Source organism: Pygoscelis adeliae, unplaced genomic scaffold (assembly GCF_000699105.1).
Source record: "Pygoscelis adeliae isolate BGI_AS28 unplaced genomic scaffold, ASM69910v1 Scaffold22, whole genome shotgun sequence".
Classification (NCBI taxonomy): Eukaryota; Metazoa; Chordata; class Aves; order Sphenisciformes; family Spheniscidae; genus Pygoscelis; species Pygoscelis adeliae.
This window is the reverse complement of record NW_008824350.1, coordinates 3699936-3720799: the sequence shown is the minus strand read 5'-3', so window position 1 is coordinate 3720799 and position 20864 is coordinate 3699936. Positions and strand designations below refer to the sequence as shown.

The 20864-nt window shown below is 37.5% G+C and overlaps 1 protein-coding gene across 1 annotated transcript in view; it reads right to left on the bottom strand.

Moving 5' to 3' along the window:
• The window catches only part of INO80 (INO80 complex subunit), a 59806-nt gene that overhangs the window by 34307 nt on the left and 4635 nt on the right, over positions 1 to 20864 (bottom strand). The window contains exons 5-23 of the mRNA XM_009319231.1: positions 20507 to 20627; positions 19019 to 19233; positions 17919 to 17972; positions 16127 to 16330; positions 14646 to 14841; positions 14381 to 14448; positions 13845 to 14054; positions 13177 to 13257; positions 11826 to 11921; positions 9136 to 9195; positions 8379 to 8521; positions 7214 to 7298; positions 6591 to 6708; positions 5473 to 5558; positions 4306 to 4473; positions 3720 to 3853; positions 2858 to 2925; positions 1277 to 1370; positions 5 to 131 (exon numbers count right to left, since the gene is read on the bottom strand). Coding sequence (XP_009317506.1) covers positions 5 to 131; positions 1277 to 1370; positions 2858 to 2925; positions 3720 to 3853; positions 4306 to 4473; positions 5473 to 5558; positions 6591 to 6708; positions 7214 to 7298; positions 8379 to 8521; positions 9136 to 9195; positions 11826 to 11921; positions 13177 to 13257; positions 13845 to 14054; positions 14381 to 14448; positions 14646 to 14841; positions 16127 to 16330; positions 17919 to 17972; positions 19019 to 19233; positions 20507 to 20627 — 2328 coding nt within the window. The remainder of the gene's footprint in view (positions 1 to 4; positions 132 to 1276; positions 1371 to 2857; positions 2926 to 3719; positions 3854 to 4305; positions 4474 to 5472; positions 5559 to 6590; positions 6709 to 7213; positions 7299 to 8378; positions 8522 to 9135; positions 9196 to 11825; positions 11922 to 13176; positions 13258 to 13844; positions 14055 to 14380; positions 14449 to 14645; positions 14842 to 16126; positions 16331 to 17918; positions 17973 to 19018; positions 19234 to 20506; positions 20628 to 20864) is intronic.

Here is a 20864-nt window from a genome sequence, read left to right as displayed (position 1 = left end):
TTACATCAAGCAAAAAATCCCTGTTCCTCAGACAACGTGACCCCTGCTGTATCTCCCCTTCGGTCTCCATCCAGGAGCGCATGTGATGGAGCCTGTAGGATGCTTTCAGAGACAGGAAAAGAGCTAACCATCTGAAACAAAACACAGTAGATACGTTTATTCATTGCTCTGTGAAAGAAAGGCTTGAGTATATTTACAACATAAGTCTATTTGACACAAATGTTTTTCCAGAATTTCAGGCTTGCAGTGTCCTAACTTAAAGGAAATAATTTTTGCTAGACATCTTCCAATTATATTACTCTTATTTCCATTTTTTTCAAAGGTGGCTTAACTGAATCTAAATGATTAAATCAGAATACACTTTGAAGCACTTCGTTTAAAAGGGTCAAGCCTGAGTCAGCCACTACTACGTAAAATTGCACTCTGACTTCTCTGTAAATTGCTCCATACATAAATTATCAATAAAAATTATTCATAACAACCTGCATAATGAATGCAGAATTTATCATAAAGATCATTCAGAGAGATGAAGAGAAATTTGTATTATGTTACTGAAACACAGACAAGAAACAGTGTTCCAAAATAACCACAACAATAAAATATTACACTTACAAAGCCCTAAGCAAAACACCTTTATTAATTAAGACAGACTTGCTTTTAATCTCAAGTTTCTTACAGTCACTATCTAACTTCAGTCGGAGTACTGTCTGTTGCAGAGTACACTATAACTTAAACAGATCACCTTCCTTTCAAGATAATACAGTTCATGCTGCTAAAAATCCATTATCCTAAGCCTATGCCTTGGAATTCCATTCCATATTAAAAACAGGACACGTGGAAAGTAGACAATGTGGCTTGGAGATGAAGAACAACTATCACAGCACAAGCTTACTCCACATGTGTTACAACACACGCTCAAGTGCAATTGGTAAGCATTGCAATAAACTGGCCTTCAAAAGTCTGGATTTTGCGCTTGATAATGCCAGCAACCTACAGTGGGATCCTAAGCAAACTCTTCTGTTGCCCTTTGACCGTCTTGTGTATTTACAACGTCAAATCTTTGTAACAGAGGTATTCTTTTGACAGAGGCATAAAAATTGCCTTGCATAATGGTGCCCTATACCCGGAAGAACACTCTAGAAGTTGCTATAATATTAGATAATGACAGACAAATGATACTATTAGGAGGCATAGAAAACACAGGTTTACAGAGAGATGCCTCCAACTGTACTTTTCCTGTAAGTACTAAAAGAGGGAAAAAAAAAGTTGTCCTCACCTGGCTAAATGTCCCTGATTCATGAGGTTTGCCATTTCCGCTGGAGAGACATCAATAAACCGGAGGAAAGAAAAACAACTTTCTTCATTGATGCCTATGTCACAGAAACACTGAAGTTAGGCCAACACGTTTCACAGACATTCATAGCTGAAAACAATAAACTTACTGCATCAATTCAAGGTACACATTCTCTGACATATGACAAATCTAGGTGAATAAACAGGAGATCCTAATTTAACCTAGATCTTTTAGAAATACTGAAAATTTAATTGCTGTTGCCTGACTCGAAGTTCCAGTTCATCTTCCAGTCTGGGCAAGAGAAGGGCATTTACCAAGAAAGACAAATACGTTCTAGGCCAGAAAACCATGCAGCCAGTAAGGACATTGATTTTGCATACTAAGAATCAATAGGCAGCGTGAGCGTTTGCAAATCCAAACACGTATCTGCCAGATGGCTGACCAGAACATGCATACCTCAGGATGCCTGCCAAACATGCTCCCTCTTACCCAGCCAGTCAGTCAAACGGGTTGGAAGGAGATGTAGGAATTGGTAAAGGAATGTGAGCATGGGCATAAGGATGCAACAGATACAGTGAGGATGATGGATACGCTGCAGTGAATGGTGGGGAGCAGAAGAGATACGTTCCACTGTTAATGAAGAAAGCCTTTCAGGCCCACCCATGTGCACTGCATATCCCCAATACCATTCATATCTTTTTATTTTTTAACTTCTACACAAAAATTATATTCCCAAAAGTATTTTTCTTCTATGGTATGCCAAAAAGGATCCCCAAGAAAAAGTCTATTATGAATACCAAAACAAACAGAAACCAGAATAATCAGCAAGACATACAGAAGTCAGAGAGTTACAGGCAAGTACAGACTCCTGTAGCTGCATCTAGTTCTTCTTACTTGAAAAGGGTTCTGCATAGCTGAACAGGTCCATGCTAACAGATTTCAGCATAATAATGGCAGCCAGTATCTCTCTTGCTTTTTTCTCCCAAAGTTTTTCCAACCCCAGTAGCTGAGCAATCTAGTTAGCTCTTTTTAGTGAAAAAAATTCAATAATCTATAATAATCAATTGTATTTGTCAATATAAGCAGCTTATGTGGGTCTTTTGCTCATTGATTAGATCCTGGGTCACTTGCATCTCATCTACTTTTTACTTAAAAGAGAAGCTGGCAGTTTAACATACAATACAGAATGTACTGAAATGAATCCAAGATGTCTCTGAATTGAATCTGTGAAAAATTCACATTAGACTAAAAAGGCAGGATTAATCCCTTGAAGCAAGTTAAAAAAGACGGGAGGAATGGAACAAGAGACTGCAGTAGGATTAAGCAGTGACCAAATAACAAGCTGTCCGTAGATTATTCTTCCAGCTGCTTCCATCCTTTCCTCATTGAGCAAATGAAATATATGTACAAGTACAAATGCTAACAGAATTCTAACAAGTTGGAATCAGATTATCTCAGAGGACTAACTGATCTGGCCTCTCAGTCCTTCCCCCTGAATAAGACATATTACAACATCACATGCAAGTGTGCAACCCAGCTTGCTTCCCAGGACTGTAAACCTACCCTTCCTATGAAAGAGAGATTGCTGGATGTAGTCTGGTGCAAATGGCGAAAGTAAAACCCGTAACCACCTGAAAATGAAAGCAACAAAACCAAACAAAATCACTAAGAAGGTGTTAACACATACAATGTTCAATTACACAATCAGCAGAAAATGCAGAGTAACTATTCAGTTCTTCATTGTAAGTATTTCAGCACTCCGGATATCTGGAATTTCATGGCAGTAAGAGAAAAGCATCATCAGTCCACATGCACTACTGTTAATTTGACACTGAGACACACCATTGCTCTGGAATTGCATTTTACACTGTAGAACAGTTAGTCTCATCTTCAAACATGGCTTCCTCATCTCTGTCCTGAGCACTTCTCATAACTGAATGCAAACAAAATTAATCAAGAACTGCCACAGTCGGAGAAAACAGCAAACTGCACTTGGGCAGCTTCTATTCATCCAACGTAAGCATTAAAAGCTGTCAAGGCACTAGTAGATGCTCACGATATACCACGTCACAACAGGCAGATACTGATAGCTTCCTTAAACATGAAAACTCACTGAAGGGAAACAAGGTTTTAAGAATTCTTTTAAAGCTTAATTCTATTACACATCATCAGCAACAACTCTAAATTCCTTTTCCTGACTTCCTTATTCCATCAAAGGGATATCTGATGATCAGGATTCCACCAAGAAAGAGCATCAGATATCAGATGCTTAACAGCTGAATGAACGAAAGAAAACTAGGAATGCATTGCTTGGCCAATGTCATTTAAGTACATCAGGTGAGTTAATTAGAACTTACAAAGCTAAAATAAGTATAAGTAATAATACTAAATATGCTAAGCTGGAGAGGAAGTGGAGTAGACTTGCCTGTCCCGTGAGTGGTTAAAGACCCTGATCTGTCCGTGACGGTAGATGAACTTTGAAATCTGGTATGGCTTTAGGGAGATGTGAAATGGAGACCAAGTTTCTTGTCGCTCAAACAGCTCTGGGTGATTGCACACCTATAAGAAAGACAGCATGTCAAACACTGGGAGGAATTAATTTAGTCTGATGCAGCATTTACATCCCAAATCAACTATGACTATTGATCACTAAAACTTTAATATTGATTAGTATGTCACAGCTATTTTAGTATATCTACTCAAATTTTAATACTGCATCATATCTTGTCCTATTCACATAACAACTATTGCCTCTTCTTCCCAAAGTGAATTATTTCCTTCAACAACCAATTTGGAACCAAATCAGTTAGCAGGTGCTTGCACCATTTTGGCTAAAGCTCTTCTATCCCAACATCATGCTACGCTGCATCAGAAACACAACTGAACTGCATGCAAATTTAGCTTGCCTATGCCAGAAATTTTTTTTATATGGTGTTTTCTAGAAGCCGTATTTTAGCTCTCTGCTCATGAATGATTGTACTTTTAAAAATTATTATTTAAAATAGCCTTACCTTCCTGAACTGCATGACTAGATTCATGAGACTACTAGTGGTGGTCTGTGCTTGCTGAGTAGTGCCCATTGAGGACTGCAGGAGGTCATCAATAGAGATTTTGTTTTTCAGAGCTTGGTACAACAGCTTCTGTCGACTTGTCTGCTGGCAGTACATAAGAATTTCAATCTGCAAAATAGTAATGAAGATTTAGCCTTTTCTGTCTCTGAAATGGAGGATGACCACATCAGTACACACAAAGCAGAGAGAAACATATCTTAAGGAAAACATAACTTTCTCAGAAAATACACATACAGGCAGTCGCATTCATATCTGTATTTCAGGATCCAACCTGGGAAGGACTTAACCAATAGGTGTGTTTTGGAAGGCTTAGGTTATGATGTGGGAGACAGACCTTTAGAAGTATGTGAGCACAACGAAGTAAACAGATAGATTATTAAGAAGCTCTGAAAACATCACATCTGCAGCTGATCAGCTTAAAATCTGACCTCAATCTACTATCCCATTGTTAAAATGCTACCCATTTAGAGTTGTCTTAAACAGGTGTCAGGAGCCCATGATAACGACAGGTGCATCGCATAACAACAGTGTCTGTGGGAAGTTCTAGTTTTGAAATTAATAAGCACATCAGAACAAAGTACGTGTCTCTTAGGCAGTGGTCCCAAAACCCGGGGACATGTTTACCACGAGATCATCCAGTATTGCTAACATCCATATGAAATTAAGAGACTAACAAGAAAGAAGAGTATGATGTTGCCACTATGCATTTCTTGCTCTTTACAAGTAAGCAAAAGGAATCCTAAATCCATGCCAGTTCCTTCACAAAGGCAACTGGAAATGTTTATCACCCAATCATTGTTGTATCAATCTCCTTCACTTCAACTAGTGATATTTCTGTCAACTTAATCAGGCTTAAAGATTTTTTATTTGTAACCGTTAACAAAATGTTTTCCCTAGAAGAAAAGTTTATTAATTAGGGGTGCTTCAGTTACATTCACTTCTAATGAGATTGCTGGGACACGGTGCCAAAAACTGAAGGTCCGTGAAAGGTCTACAATCAAATTTCAGGTATGCAGACTGACAAATGAGTTTGCAAAAACCAGATTAGAGAACAGAGCTATGACAATAAAGTTTAAATACTCATTCCAGATAAATACTTTTTCTCACCTTATCTGACAGCTCATTTTCCACATCCTTCTTGATTCTTCTCAACATGAAAGGCTTCAGGATCATGTGCAAGCGGGATAGCTGGTCTGAAATACAGGGAATGGGGAAGAAGGAATGATTACTTCACCAAAGAAGAAAACTATATGGTGTTCTACTACAAATTAAGTAGTAATTACTTACTGCTCAGCCATTTCCCCCATACGAGTTCTTACAGCACAGAGTTGGCATTTTTCTGATTTTTCTTTTTTTAAATGGGTGCCGAGCTACACTGTTTAACTTATGAATCTAAATATCTGCTTCAAAGAATGAACTTCTAAAGCATTTTATGTGTTTTATATTCCTCTAGGCTGAACAATACGGGCTTAAATTTATCACTCACTATTACTGAAGAAGAAAGTATCAGATGAGACATTGCTAATTTGTGAAAAGGGATCATTACAGTTCTAAGTTTCGCCTCCCAAAATTATAGCATCACAAAAACAGGGCATGCTGCATTGACAGACAACTGCAGTCTTTACGATAACCTGTAAAAACAAAGTTCTGGGTATTTGAGAACTCTTAAAGCCTTTACTTCTGTGACAAGTTCCAACTGTGCTGTGTTCTACTCCAATTACAAATCAGCTATTTTACCTAGCTAGATTTTTTTACATAATTATCCCCTAAAATTTACTGTGAAGGTGTTTTTTGTTGTTTTTTAAAGAATTTTTATGCTCCTCTTCTGGAGCTCAAAAAGTGTTTAGCACTTTGTGTCATAACTTTTATGTCTAGAGCTTGTAACACACTCAGGAGATCTCCAAGATTATGTGCTCTATAGAAACTTACAAATATTTAAAATATTTGTTCTCCTGTGTTTGGGAAGGAGGAGGACTGAAGACTAGTAGCAAATCAACATTTTCACCACGTTTTTCTCTTCACTACAGATGCTACATTACAGCCAGAAACACAAACCTTGACATAAACTATGGACAACAATCTATAACATTCCAATCCCATTATGCACCCTCCGCTTTAGATGACATTTCTCAAAAAAAAAAGAGTGGTAAAGTTTATCCATTAGTAGTTGGAAAAGGCGACAGATTTTTAATATAAAAACTACTGCAGTTACACATTGCACTCACTCTCATCAATGGCGGATTTGTTCTCTGCATGGCTCTCTATGTCCTTAGAAAACCACTCATTGAACTCTTCATGGGAATCAAACAGCGTTGGCATGATAAAATGCAGCAGGGCCCACAGCTAAAAGGAGAGGAGAAAACAGTAGGTCAGCAAAAGTCACCCTACTCTGGACAATGTAATTGGGGATCCCAAACCCTTGCAGCTCTTCATGAGCAAAATCACTTTACTAGATCATGAGACATGGCAAAATTAAACAAAAATCCAGCCGCATCCTCTTCCCACCCCCAGACAAATGCCAGGTATATCAACTTAACAAAACACCATTAGAAAGCAGTGAGAAACACAGCACAATGATTTCAGCCAACAGAAGAAAAATCCACAAGAATTAGATTTCATCCTGTAACCTAGGTATTACTAACTATCAGGTATCTTCAGTTTTATTTGAATGCGTGGCACATTTCCAAATTTTCCCCTTCCAGAGCTGATTCCGTGTTTGTTTGCCAGTGGTTTGCTACAAGTATGATCCCACAACCACACAAATACAACAGGTTTCTCAACTGTTCACACGTATTTAGTATATATTCTTGTTATAAAGAAAAGTCCACTCTTGTGAGCTCCCAAATACCTCAGCCATCGTGTTCTGGATTGGGGTCCCAGTCAACAACAATCTATTTCGACACTGGAACTGTAGCAGGATCTTCCAACGAACACTGATGAATAAAATGAAGAAAAATCATTAAAACTGTTTTTTGTAGAAGGATATGAAACATAAGGTATTTTAAGACCAATTGCTTCCAGTGACCTTCCCAAATGGTTTTTGGAGGTCACTGGGTAAAACTATGACAGCTACTCCCCAGTCTTTCAAAAGACAATTACAGGAAGAAGTAGCCTTTTACAAATTACAAAGAAACGTGCATAATTTATTATATTTTTCTAAGTATCTTTTTACTCATTTTTAATACAAATGCTTGGATACGAATAAAATCTCATCATCAAATAATTAACTTCCCAAAAGAAACAGTTATTATGAATCAGAATGTCATGTATTTTTCAGACTTTACAACACTAAGTGTACGGGCCACTGTGGCTGGAGTGCTGAGCTATACATTACAATCCTCTTAAAGGGGCCGTTTCCAAAGAATGCTGAAGAGACAGACTTTGGTCAGAATGAGTCTGCATCTAACGCAGCCTTTAACTTACTGTGTACAGTGGCAACTTGGGCAAAGGTTATGGGAAAGCAATTACAGAAGTAAAGACGGACAAATCTATTACTTGAAAACAACCAGAAAACTTTCTGGCACAGAGTCTTATGTCAAAGACTGGGCTTTACTGAAGCCAACAGTATTCACAGGGTTCTGACCTTCATTTGTGTCTGGAAGTGCCACTGAAGAAGGAATCAAAATAGTGCATTTAATGGAGCCAATATAAGCAATACATACTAAAGACTACAGACTGTTCACTAGGCAGAATTCTGTGAGTAGTCAGGAAAGAAGGTGAACAGCATTTCACACTGTTTTGTTTAACTGTCCTGTACTCCATCTAAGTTTGTGCTCCACAATTACTTTTTAATTACATTTTACATATTTGCAGAAGGAAAATCTAAATGCAGAAAACTAGTGGATCAATCCAGTGTCATAGAGTTATACAGATACTTAACTTGGTTAGACACTGAAAGGTTCTTATGTGTGTCAATTTTAACTTCTATCAATTTGTGTAACCTTGACGTTTTCTTAATATTCCTTCAAGAGATTGATACAGAAGGAAGAATTTGTTTCCAGTTAATTTATTACCTGGAGCTACTCTTGAGTGCTTGCGCTTCATCCAGCACCATATATTGCCACTTCACTCGCTGGAAATACTTCACATCCTGTACTACTAGCTGATAACTGGTAATCACCACGTGGAAAGGAGCATCCTGAGTATACAGTGTCTTCTATAATGACAAAATAAGAAACAAATGTCCACATAATGTAAATACATTGTGAAGAGTTCACTTGTGTATACTGTAATTTCAGACTTCTGTTTCATAATCTTTTCTCATTATTATCGCATTTTTCCCCAGCTGACTTTTAATTAATTACAGCACGGTTATTCAACTGGTGGATCTGGACTTCAGCCCATTAGTCCCTGAACAATTTCAGATGCTTCTTAACGTGCCAGACAAGACCCCGGCATTGAACCCTACAAAATGCTGTTGTTAAATTAGGAACAATCTGTCAGGCCTGCAGGGATGCTAGACTTGGGCATCCTGAGTTAGGTTACTCAAATAGAATAAACAGTCCTTGACACTGAAACTTCCTGCTTTATTTACAGAGCTCTAGTTTCTTCAAACGAACTCCATACTGCCCTGAATTGCCCTGTACTGTATTGCTCTCCAGCACAAGAGAAGCCTTCTACCTCCTTATCTTCATGAAAGTGCTACTACATGGATGAAGAAACAGAACTCTATCTACACATCATTTAGCCTGGTGGGGTGTACTAACAGTTTCTGGTTTACTTGTCACAAGTAACAAAAATGGTTGAAGCACATGGGCATGCTGGTATTACCTGACTCCAGAACTTCCTGATCACTTTTCTGTCATGGGGATTTCCCCAATAAGGTAGCACCTGGAACAGTAAAAAAGTAGAAAGACATTATTTTCAAATAAAGATATACCTGCTCTAGAATTTTATACTATTTATTCTACAAAATGAGAAAGACAGACCTCTTTCTCCAAAACAACAAAAAGGGAAATTATCTGTCTTAACACAGAGAAAAATCAGAAAGCACTTAAAAATACTTAGAAACAGAGCATTCCAGGCAAAGGTATGAAGCAACTTATGCTTAGTACAAAGATTAGATCAAGCTATGGTGAGAATCTCAAAATGCGCAGTAGCATGTTATACCTTCTAGTCAGGTTTTTCTAAAAATTAAAAATGATACTTTGCTTATGTCAGAAAGAGGTCTGCCCTCAACTGCTACAGTTAACCCTACAGGACTAGTGGGCTCATTCTCCTGTTCAATGTTCCCGGTTGTCCCGCTCATTTTGTATTTCAGAACTGTCCCCAAAATCTGAGATAAAGTTAAAACATCTGGCCTGGACATATTTAATACAAGAATTTTAAGAAGTAAGCACTACTGCCAGAGAAATCTGTTAATCCATTTATAGCTCAGAATTTCATGGGTCCTGTTACTCAGAACAGATCTTTGCAGTGAACTGAAGTGAGTTACTGGTTAATAATATTGCACTGCCATCTTCTGTCTGATGAAAGGACCACACTCAACTAAGACTGAAAGTGAGGAATGCTGGTTTCTGAGGTTGTGAGAGGTCTTAAACATCTCCATCCTTCAATTGACAAGCTCCAAATTTCAAAGTGCCTTTATCTGAATATTCTTCCAACTGTTCTGAAATAAGGATGCTAGTAAAAAACCATCAGACTAACCAAAAAAGTGATTTGCCTTTTAGTTTACATATTCTGCCATGGACCTGAAGAAATTAATTCACTGTGATTTACTACAAACATAATTGACTACATGCTTCTGTATGATTAGAAGCACTTGTGTACGATTAGAAGCAGGAACAAAACTGGTTGAAAAAGATTGATCAAAGTTGTAAACATGTAACAATCATAAGTTTAGAAGACTTTTTTAAAAAAAATGTTCTGTTCCATGGATGAGGTAAACATTATTATGCAATAAACCCAAAGAACAGCTATATAATGACAGAAACAGATTTTTTTTTTAATCAAAAAAGGGAAAATTATCTTTTCACAAGCATCCTGACTGCATTTTTGAAATGTTTTCTGTATTTCATTCATGAGAAGGAGAAAGCATGAACAGTTGCTCGCCTATTCTATACAATGAACTGATTAAAGGAAATGAGAGACTAAGTAGGTAGAATGGCCAACTGCTCTAATGTTTTCTACTCCAGTGGTTTTAGTCAGGGCCCCTATTGTTATGGGCTATGCAAATACATAAATAGATTTTTAGTTTTTTTTAAAAGTAACTCCTCACTAACTCAAGCATTTCTATTTCTTCATCCATTTCTTTGAAGTCTCAGTAATCCAAATTTATCCCAAAATATAAGCCACTTGAATCATCAAGTATTGAACTATGTTCTAGCACAACTTCTCCTCATATAGATACCTCAAAATATACACCACCATAAGCAACATAGTGTCTCATCAGGGATCTGCAGAGCAAGCTATGTGGTAAAAGGCAAGTCCTTTAATATTGCCCTACCCCAGATCAAGAAATCAAATATTACTTATAGTAATACTTCCAAGTCTTTTCCTCCACCTTATTAAGCAGCCAAGAGATTCAAACAATTAGCCTGGAGGTTACTGGTATACTGGTTACTTATAACTAGGTGTCTTTTACTGTTGTTATATGTTCTCTGTTAAAAAGAAAATCAGATGTTTAAAAAAAAAAAATGATCAAGACCCCTTCATATCAAAGGTTACTACATTAACAACTCAAATATTTAAACTATAATCTGTTCTCCATTGCAGATGTAACTGCAAGCTTCTGACACTTTTGTCTATCTTTAATTCTAAAATTTCAGCACTACACGTTCTTTTCAAATCTTCCTTTGCAACACTCCAATGTTTTCCACTGGGGAATATGTAAGCAGCTTGTTTTTCAGTAACTTATTGTTCCTTGCTTTCTACTTTACTATGATTTCACATTCACGATATACCTGAAGAACTCAATTTATTTTCTTCTAATCTTTTTGTTCTCATCTATTTGTGCCTCACTTCTCTCCTTCTTCTTGATTACTGGTTGTATGCCTATGGTTCTTCTATTTTTCTATAATAACAACTGTATTCTCTCTCCCTCTAATCCTTTTAGAGTTCAGTTTTGTTCATATACAACCTTTATCTTACCCAAATTGATATGAATGAATGAAAACACTGCTCTAACCCTAAAGACAGTATATAAGACTGAAATATTATTCTTGTATCTGCTTCCAGGCCCACATATTAGAACTGGACATCCATTCCCTGCCCTGCTTCAATTGCTCACTGAGAAGGTGTCTTCAAGCTGTTGCAAAAGGAAAATCATGTGATTCAAGTAAGAACATTTTTAAACACCAGATAATTGAATGCTCCAGAAAAAACAGGATGACAGAAAAAAGTATCAGAATCAGTTTCAAATTCCAAGTTAATTAGGCATCCAGATGTGGCAAAGAACTCAAGAGAACAAAACAGTTTGCTTTTCAGAAAACAGAAATAACTTTCTTGCACATGCTTATTACCTTAAATTTAGGTACAAATCTGGCAAACTCCTGATGCCAGTTGTTAAGAGTAGAGGCAGGTGAAATTATTAAAAAAGGTCCCCAGATGTTCTCTCTCTGGAATACACACATTAAAAAAAAAAAAAAGACACCCAGCAATTAATTGGGGGGGAAGGGACACAAATACAGTTTGATACAGCTTTACAACTACTAAATGACAGTGGCTACATAGGAGAGGGAACTATATGCAACATAACATTCCTCCCAGCACAGCAGGGTGATACAGAATCAAAGAGAGCAGATCTAATGTTTAACTAAGACTTATTTCATAACAGCAATCCAGAACAACCACCACTGTTTCAATCTGGCTTGCTCCTTTGTTTTTGAAAGTTGCCACCTTCACATTACTAACAGCCCCTGTCATTTTAGGGAGGAAAAGCACTTCAGGTGGCACTGGCAAGCTTTGCGCCATCACATCACATTAGAATGCCCTCTGGTGAATAACAAAGTTGGGCCATTAGTGTATTGGTAGTTACAAGCTGGCCTGGAGAAGTGAGAGCCAGAAAAAGTAAAAGCCCTCTGTAGGCTTCCAAAAATCTCAAGTTGCAGTGCAACAGGGAGACAAGCCTATCCGTTACCCCTTTCATACAGATGAGCTCAAGACCCTTCGGCTCTGCACACTCTTCTGCTATTGTGGCTGATGCTGCCAGTGAACTGGTATCAAAAGGGACATAAACAAATGCACATCATTGTCATTTGGTCACTACCGCAGCTAGTTCTGCTCTCAGTATCACTTGATTGATATCTCCTATTTAAGGCAAGTGACTGGATGCCAATCAGGACTTTTTTTTTAAAATAAAGATATCTATTTCTGCATAAAGAAGTAAGCTCCTGTTGCTTCTTCTGTTTGGTTTGTCTGCCCTGGCACAGAATGACTATGCTTCCTGAAAAAAACCCACAAATATGGAAATCCATGCTGATTACCACGCAGCTCAGAATTTGCACTTCATTTCTACAAGTCTCTGATTTGTAAAAGTCAGTGAACCATGAAGTCTACAACTTGCTCGCTTATCAGGCTTTCACATTAAGTGCAAGTGAAAAGATATTACTCTGTGAATAAATGAAAATTCCATTTTTATTTTTATACATACTTATACATACATACGCACACACATAGGTATCTACATACACACACAGGTTTCTACATACACACACCCTTTCAAAGGTGTAGCTTTAAAACAAAGGGAAATGCCATAGCTAAAATGCCTTTGAAGACATTTAAGCTTTATAATCTAGAATTCATTTAAAACGTGTAAAAAGTATGCATCTTCTATCAAGCATGCTGACCAGGAATAAGCTATCATCTACCTACCTCAGCCAGATGTGCAAGGAGAGCAATACTTTGTACTGTTTTACCCAGACCCATTTCATCTGCCAGGATTCCATTGATGCCCTGCAAAAATCCATAAATGAACACCTTTCACCTTAGTACTTTTTAATCCTTACAGGACTAGCAGAACGGTTGCCACTGAATTTAGGGGGAGCAGCCCCAATGTAACAACTCTGCAACACCTCATTGTCTCTTACATCTTCTACTAAGAGATCATTTCTCTCAACTGCACTGTCATTCATTTCTCGGGCTGATTTTTTTCCTCAGCCTGTCTCCTCTTTGTGATCACATTCCCAACTGGGTACACACACAAGGACCAGGCTGCCTGCAGTTTACCAGCTGACCAAAGCCTGAAACAGTACGCAGCTCTGAGCAGCAAAAGTTTCCTCAGTGTATAATCTAAGTGATAAACAGTTGTATAAACATCCACATAAAGAATCCTGAATTTAATGTCCATTCAAAGTTGATATTTCCTAAGTAATCAAGAATACTGATAGGTGGCTTACATAGTATTTTCCTTTCTTCTAAAGACATTACAGATTTAGTATACGTGGTCTACTTTTAAAACCATTAAATTTTTTGACCAAGTTTACTCTAATGACTTAAATAATCCTAGAAGTTTTAAAAATTTGCAAGATGTACTAAGGTACCTGCTCATATAGGTTGGCCAGCCAATTCATGCCTTTCAGTTGGTAACCTTTCAGTTTTCCATTGAAAATAGTAGGCTGTGGAATATCTTCTCCTGCCCGAATAGATGGGTTTGCTAAACTGTAGCTCTCTCCAAAGCCAGTACCAGACTTGTTAGCAGCCCGTAAAGCAGCTGCCCGACTCTCCTTTGCATCTTCATCAAATGATCTGGTCTAAACAGGAAGAGGAAAGTATGCATAAGATGATGAACATACTAATTTATCAAGAAACTGTATAGTAAAAAGCTTTACACTTCACATTAAGTCATAAGATGTCTGCCAGAAACTAACAGAAAACAAGCCTGTTCCTGTAGCCCAAATCTTTATATTCTGGTTTTCTACCTGTTTAGCACACAAAGTGGCAATGGAATTAAATTCAAATCTGGCACCCAGGATTAAACAAACCTACTTGAGTTGGCTGCTATGAAAGATCCTTGTTCTGTGGCCTTTACCAATTACTCTGATTTCTCTTCTACTTCATGCATCCAAAAAATACATACCCGGGCCTGATGAATCTGGTAAGCATCCTCAGCATTCTTCAGAGCTTGGGCCTTGTAATAGTTACTATCTGAAAACAACATCCTCTGTGTTAGAGCTCAGCAGCAGTAACCACCCAAACTAACACACAGGTAAATTCCAGTAATTATAGCAGTGCTTCTTACATAGAAAGACTTCGTGCTTGAAATAATAAGTTTGCACGATAACATGCAGAGTACAGTAAATCTCAAGAGAGTGCACAGGAAGGATTGTAGATGAATCGCTTACCATAATCTTCTTGGGTGATGTTGACCACTACTCCTCCACCAATATCAATCTGCCTTTGGGTAGAGCTGTCTTCCAGTTTGCGCAGGATTTCCTCCTGTATTCCATCATGTCCAATATCTCGTTTACGACTCATAAAATGGGCATATAATTCAGTCTGTGTGATCAGGAAGTTAAGTTTTCGCTGCTGCCTCTTAGCCTAAGAGAAGAGCATTTACAAAAAACAGATGAAGGGGAAAAAAAAACCATGACAAAGGTTTAACATTTAAAATATAGGTAAAGAAAAAAAAATTTAATCTAATAATACATCAACAACCAATCTATCTAGATTATATTATGCACATCACTGTGACATCAAAATGCTAGAATACTAGTTGCACATAAGAACACTGACCGCCACCATAAACAACTATATTAAAATATAAATTGTTGTAAATGAAAAGTTCTTTTAAATTCAGTAATCATGGCAAAGAACACCATAATCTAAGAAAAGAAAGTTTAAAAGTTTTGTTCACGCTGAAAAATTAAGAGATTGACAAAAATAAACAGGATTTTAGTGGTCTACAGTAAAAGAACTGAACACTTAAAAAAACCTCTCGTGACAACCTAACTCCAACATTCTGTTATTTACTAGTAAAGAGAATTATGGTAGAATACGTGAAATGTATCACTAGGTAATACAGTTGAGATATTATCATGGTTTGGCGTTCAGCAAGACGTTGTAGAAACTCTGTTCATTCTTAGGTTCTGGTTAAAAAATGCTATAGTTAGAAGTTGTCTATTAACCTAAGTCAGCTGAAACCTTCACAAAATGCTTATGAACTTGCAAGAACGAGAGGAACGCAATAAATAAAAGCATAATTTGAGCATAAAACTAAACATAAGGTGTTCTAAAGATTCAACCTTAGCTCATCACCACACACGTAAGGTAACAACCATAAATCCACTACAGAGCTTTGGCAAGAAAGCTTTTTCTTAAATTCAACCCCTATTACTCCGTAAGGGAGTCTGGGAAGCTGTCCCTTGGCCAACAAAAAAAGCAATCACAGAAAAATTCTGTGCCCCATGTATAAATTATGATACCAGTTTACAGCAGGGGGAAAAAAGAGAAAAAAAAAAAAAAGAAAATTCAACATGAGTGAAAAGGTGGCTTGCCTTCTGGACCCAGAACGATGTACAAACCATCACAAAAGCCTGGCCCTTACTGAGTTATGTATGTCTGTGAGACACACTGCTTGTCAAATCCCTTCCTCCATTTCATTCACTTGTAAAGGATTTACGCAGTTTGAAGGCTTTTTTTATCAGCTCTAGCTAACATTAGAATAATTATGTAAAGAATTTTAAGATAGCAGTAGAAATAACGTGGAATACCACTGAAACAGAACAAATAACTGAATTTCATGGCCTGCATTTAGAAGCTCAAATTATCCAGTCACTTCTGTGTCTCCTCAACAGATTATCAGCAATCTGTGTTTTTGCTGTACCTCTCTCATCTCCTCATCCAGCTTGCGTTGCTCCAGAGCCTCTTTCTCAGCTCGCTTACGATGTTCTTTTTCCACCTTTTCATACTTTTTCCAATAGAGAAGCATTTCCTTGGTAAGACGACGCGCTCGTGGTAGAGTTTCCTTACAGTTTTTCTGGGCCTGGATAGCAGCTCGACGTACCTCCCTCATGCACTGATGGGCAAGCTAGAGCGAAATAACATTTTGGAAACAATGGTAAAATGGGCAGATTTTAAAGAAAGCCAGCAATAAACATCATCAAATTTAATTACAACCAAGTCTGATCCTTCAGAAGAGAAAAACTGTGATACTTTACTCAGCAGTAATGCTTTTGAAATGGCATGAGAGAACGTGAACTTCCAAAAACCTCCTGAGATGATGGAGAAGACAAAACCTGAAGACAGTTTCAGCATGGCACAGTACTTAAAGGATTGATCTGGTGGGTAGGTCCTTGAAAGGGACTCAGGAGACCAGAGTTCAAGGCCTGTCTGCAACTCTGACGCACCTATTCTAGACACTGTTCTGTGGTGCCCACACTTCCTCACTGTTTTAATAAGGGTGCTACAATAGCAGTATTGGTGGAATACAATCCCATTCACATGCTAATACACTGAAAAGTGGGGGAGTATCCTACAATTTTCCTACCATCTCATAATACAACACAGTTTTTCGTTCTAGTATAAATAAATTAATGCCATTGTCATAACGGTCAAAATTGCTGGGTTTGATGTTTGTGACAGTTTTTTTTCCCTCCACTAAAATTTGCACATCAACAATTCTTACACAGATTTCAAATGATCAAACAAAACGAAAACAAAGGAAAAAAAAAAGTGGCATTTCAAAACCTCTATGTCTGCTGCACCACTCACTTGCTAAAATGCAATTTTTGATACCTACAAATACAATAATCGCAGGCTATTTGCCCAGACATCACAAAGAAATCCACTCTCTGCTAGCTAAGGCGGACCATAGGAGAGAACCTACCTACCTACAGCAAAATTTCTTAAATACATGCAAATCCTGTTTTCTGCATCCCTTACACAGAAAATGCTCCCTTTCTTGATAATGTATATACAGAATGGAAAGTTTCCTACATCATCTTGTCTCTGATGATTCTCAGCCATATACTTGATTACCTTTTCATTAGCCATATAAATGAATCAGACACTTGAGTGTAACACTTGAAAAATGCTCAGAAAGCCACTACCAAGTGTTCGTAATGTAAAGCCTTCTAGGTAGAAACAATGACACTTCCCAGAGAAGACTCTGATGAGGAGATAAATTCCTTTTGCAATCACTTAAGCAGAAAATTGTTCTATTTTTAATCTCAGATCCTATATATATTTATGTAAATTAACACATTTAATATTCCAAGAGCCCCTTTGATTTAAACAAGAACGTTTAAACCAGCAAATTCTAGCTAGTGGATAGATAGGCAGTTCAAAAGCCAACAAAGTGTACCGAAGTCATTAATTTATTGTATCAAAGATCAATAAATTAAAAATGTACAAACTAAATCTTATGAAAGCCAAAAAGATCTCATGAAAGAAATTCACGTTGCTCGTTTCATCTGTTGCTTATGAAACACGCCAAAATGACACATCTAAAAAATGAAAAGCCTTATACTAAGTGACAAATTACTTCTATACAGTGCTTTCTCCTATACTGCCCTGCTAGTACAGTCAGTATTATAAGAACAGAAGAAACATAAAGAGGTTACAGTTTGCTTATTACATCCGGTACAAGTAACAGTATAAAGCTAAACAACACTTACCTTTTTGCTGTTGGTTAGGAAAAGATTGCGAGCTGAGGCTTTTTGTTTGTATGCCTATAAAAGAATACCATCTTAAAATTAGTTAAAGGGTAATGGCTTCACAGTATTTTAGAAGATCATTATCCAGTCTTCAGCAGATATACATGCCAAACTCAGCCATGCACACTATTGTATAACTGGGTACAGGTACTGTAAGTATTTTTTATTTTGACTGAAACAGCTTTTCATCCTTAATGATTGAAGGCATACATAAATGTATTCCAACTCCTGAAGGAAGCATGTAAAACACCTCCTTTTTCAGGATTGTTTCTTTAATTACTACCATTGCAAAGCAGGGTTCTCCTATTCCACTGTTATCACTGAAGTAAACAACAAAAATTTCCACTGTTTCCCAAAGATGTTGAGAATTAATGTAGATCCTATGTTCGTCATGTGATCAAAATCAGTCTTTTGAAAAAATAAGGTCTATCACACTGCACATATCCTTCACCTGGCTTGTAAGTTCATAAAGGATGCTATAGCCATCACTCATATTCTACTTCCTAGAATTCAATGTCTGTTAACTGTGAACTCCAAAAAGCAGGCTGTAAGGTCTACTCTGATCACATCTCAGAAAACTAGTGACAGTGAACCCAGCTTTCTATTTCAAATGCACCTGAAGCTTGTCCTGTAAATAATACAAATACTTTTCCCTAGACTGCTTCTGAATTAAGTTTCAAAAACCACACATGCTACAATGATTGAAACACTCCTTTCCTGAACTTTATGTAAAACCTAGATACTGGTTTGCTCTACATTGGTATCCTGTAGATTAGCAGGAGTACCTGCTAGAGTTTACTGTACTATTCATAGAAAAAGGCTGGACAGCCAAATGAAAGCAGTGGCAAAGCACCACACGATCCACCTAGGTATCATTGGTGCTAAGAAATTCGAACTACAACTTTGCTTACGGATTACAGAATATCAGTTTGGTCATTAATGACCACCAGAAAAATGAGGTCTTACTTCGCTGTTTTTCCAAGTGTCGACTCCCCACTAAGTTAATTTTCTTTTCACTTTCTTGCCATCATCACTGACCTAGTGCCATTAGCCAAGCTCACCTTTGGCAACTCCTTTTTAACAATGCTAAGCCACACTTTCCGCCGACGTGCGTTAAGTTGCTCAATAGTCAAATGCTTTTTCTTGGACCCAGGTGGTGGTGTATCATGAGAAAACTTGGCAAAAACTTTGGTCTGGTGATGGTGGCGTCGCGGTGACTCCTCTGAAGAGAGTTCTTCATCCCGTCTCCTCTTTTTCTTTACTTTTTTCAACTTGCCTGCATGACAACAATAATCATAAAATTCAATTTCTTTTTCTATTTTTGGGACACATTTAGTCAGGTATCTTTCCTGAGTAAACTATCCTAGCCAATTTATGTGTGGAACCAACCAAAAAGCCAAACTTATCCATGTTTGCCAATTCTGGCACCATCTATTTATCATATTAGGTATTTCCTCATCACTTTATAATGGAAAGATTTTCCTGTTTAATAAATAGAGTGGTGAAATGCAATTTTTCCACTCATGCCTTAGGAGTTAAAATGTCTGGGACCTGGTGCAACATTTCTTGCTTTGTGGTAAAATTCTACTTAAAGGCATGTAAAGGTAAGACACTTAAAGGTAACAACATTAGCATTTGGTAGGGTAAGTCTCAAACCAAACTTCAGCAGTTGAATGAGATTGGCATGTTATCATATATTACAGATACCAGCTTTCAGAGGAAACTGATAGTGGTATCAGATACTAAAAATATTCTTTGTGAGAATGCAAAATCATGGATGCTGCAAGATTAGTGGAGAAAAAAAGAATACACTGTTAAAGGAATTTGCAGAAAGATAGGAAGGAAGGAAGCCCAAAATAGCCCCCTTAAAACACAGCTCAAATTTAAGGACTTGCACTAGAGAGAATTCACCTTACGCTGACAGTTCATAGCCTTCTCTTCCTTCTTCCTTACAGATCTACAGCTGCTGCGAGCTCAATCAAGAAAGGAAACTGTACTTCCTGGCAAACATGCATCTGAGAAACTCCAGCTGAGAGGTTACAGAAGTAATTCTATTTTAACTCACATCGGACATCAATTCTGAGTTCCCTCTAATTTTCAGAAAATTCTCACTCCCTATCATTACTTGTTCACTAAGAATTATATATTCAGGAATAACTGCATCAAGTACTGGCTAAGTTCTTGCATTTTTCAAGGAACTATGATGTTTTCAAAAAACTCTGAGTAAATGGACCATGATACACAATGGTATTTATGGATTCCGAAGCAATGAATAAAGCTGTAAGGTGCTCACTGCATAACTCTTTCATTCTAGATTCAGAGGTCCACAAAGAAAATCTAAAGCCATGAACCCTCAATTCACATTCCTTGTTTTCACCCTAGCTTTCTAGAAGCCACGGTATTTTCTGAAGATTTTTTTCTTTGACAGAACCAGATATTTCCATGCAAAACCCAAAAGTTTTGAATATTTATGTTTATTCAAAGGAAATAACGTAAGGAAGAAGTTTAATCACAGCAGCCGTTTAAAAACACAAGGTTAGTGACTTTACCTTTTAATTTTTTCTCTTCTTTAAACTTCTTTTTCTTGGGCCCTAACAGGTGGCGCTGCTGCTCGTAGTAAGGATCATGTGTAGACAGCAGTCCTGCACTGTAGTACTGATACTGCTGCAACTGAAGTGGATGTAAATGAGCACAGTAATGGAAAACAGATATAGCAGATAACAGAGATGGCAAGTAAACAAGTTCAGATATTGATCATAAATAAGAGATCAGAAAACATGCACTTCTCCATATTTAGCATTGTTATCAAGGATCATACAGTGTCCAAAGTGAAACCACTGCTCCCAGAAGCGGCCTCCAAGTTCTACGCAGGGAGCCAAGCCCACCCAGTTAAGTAAGATGGGAAGA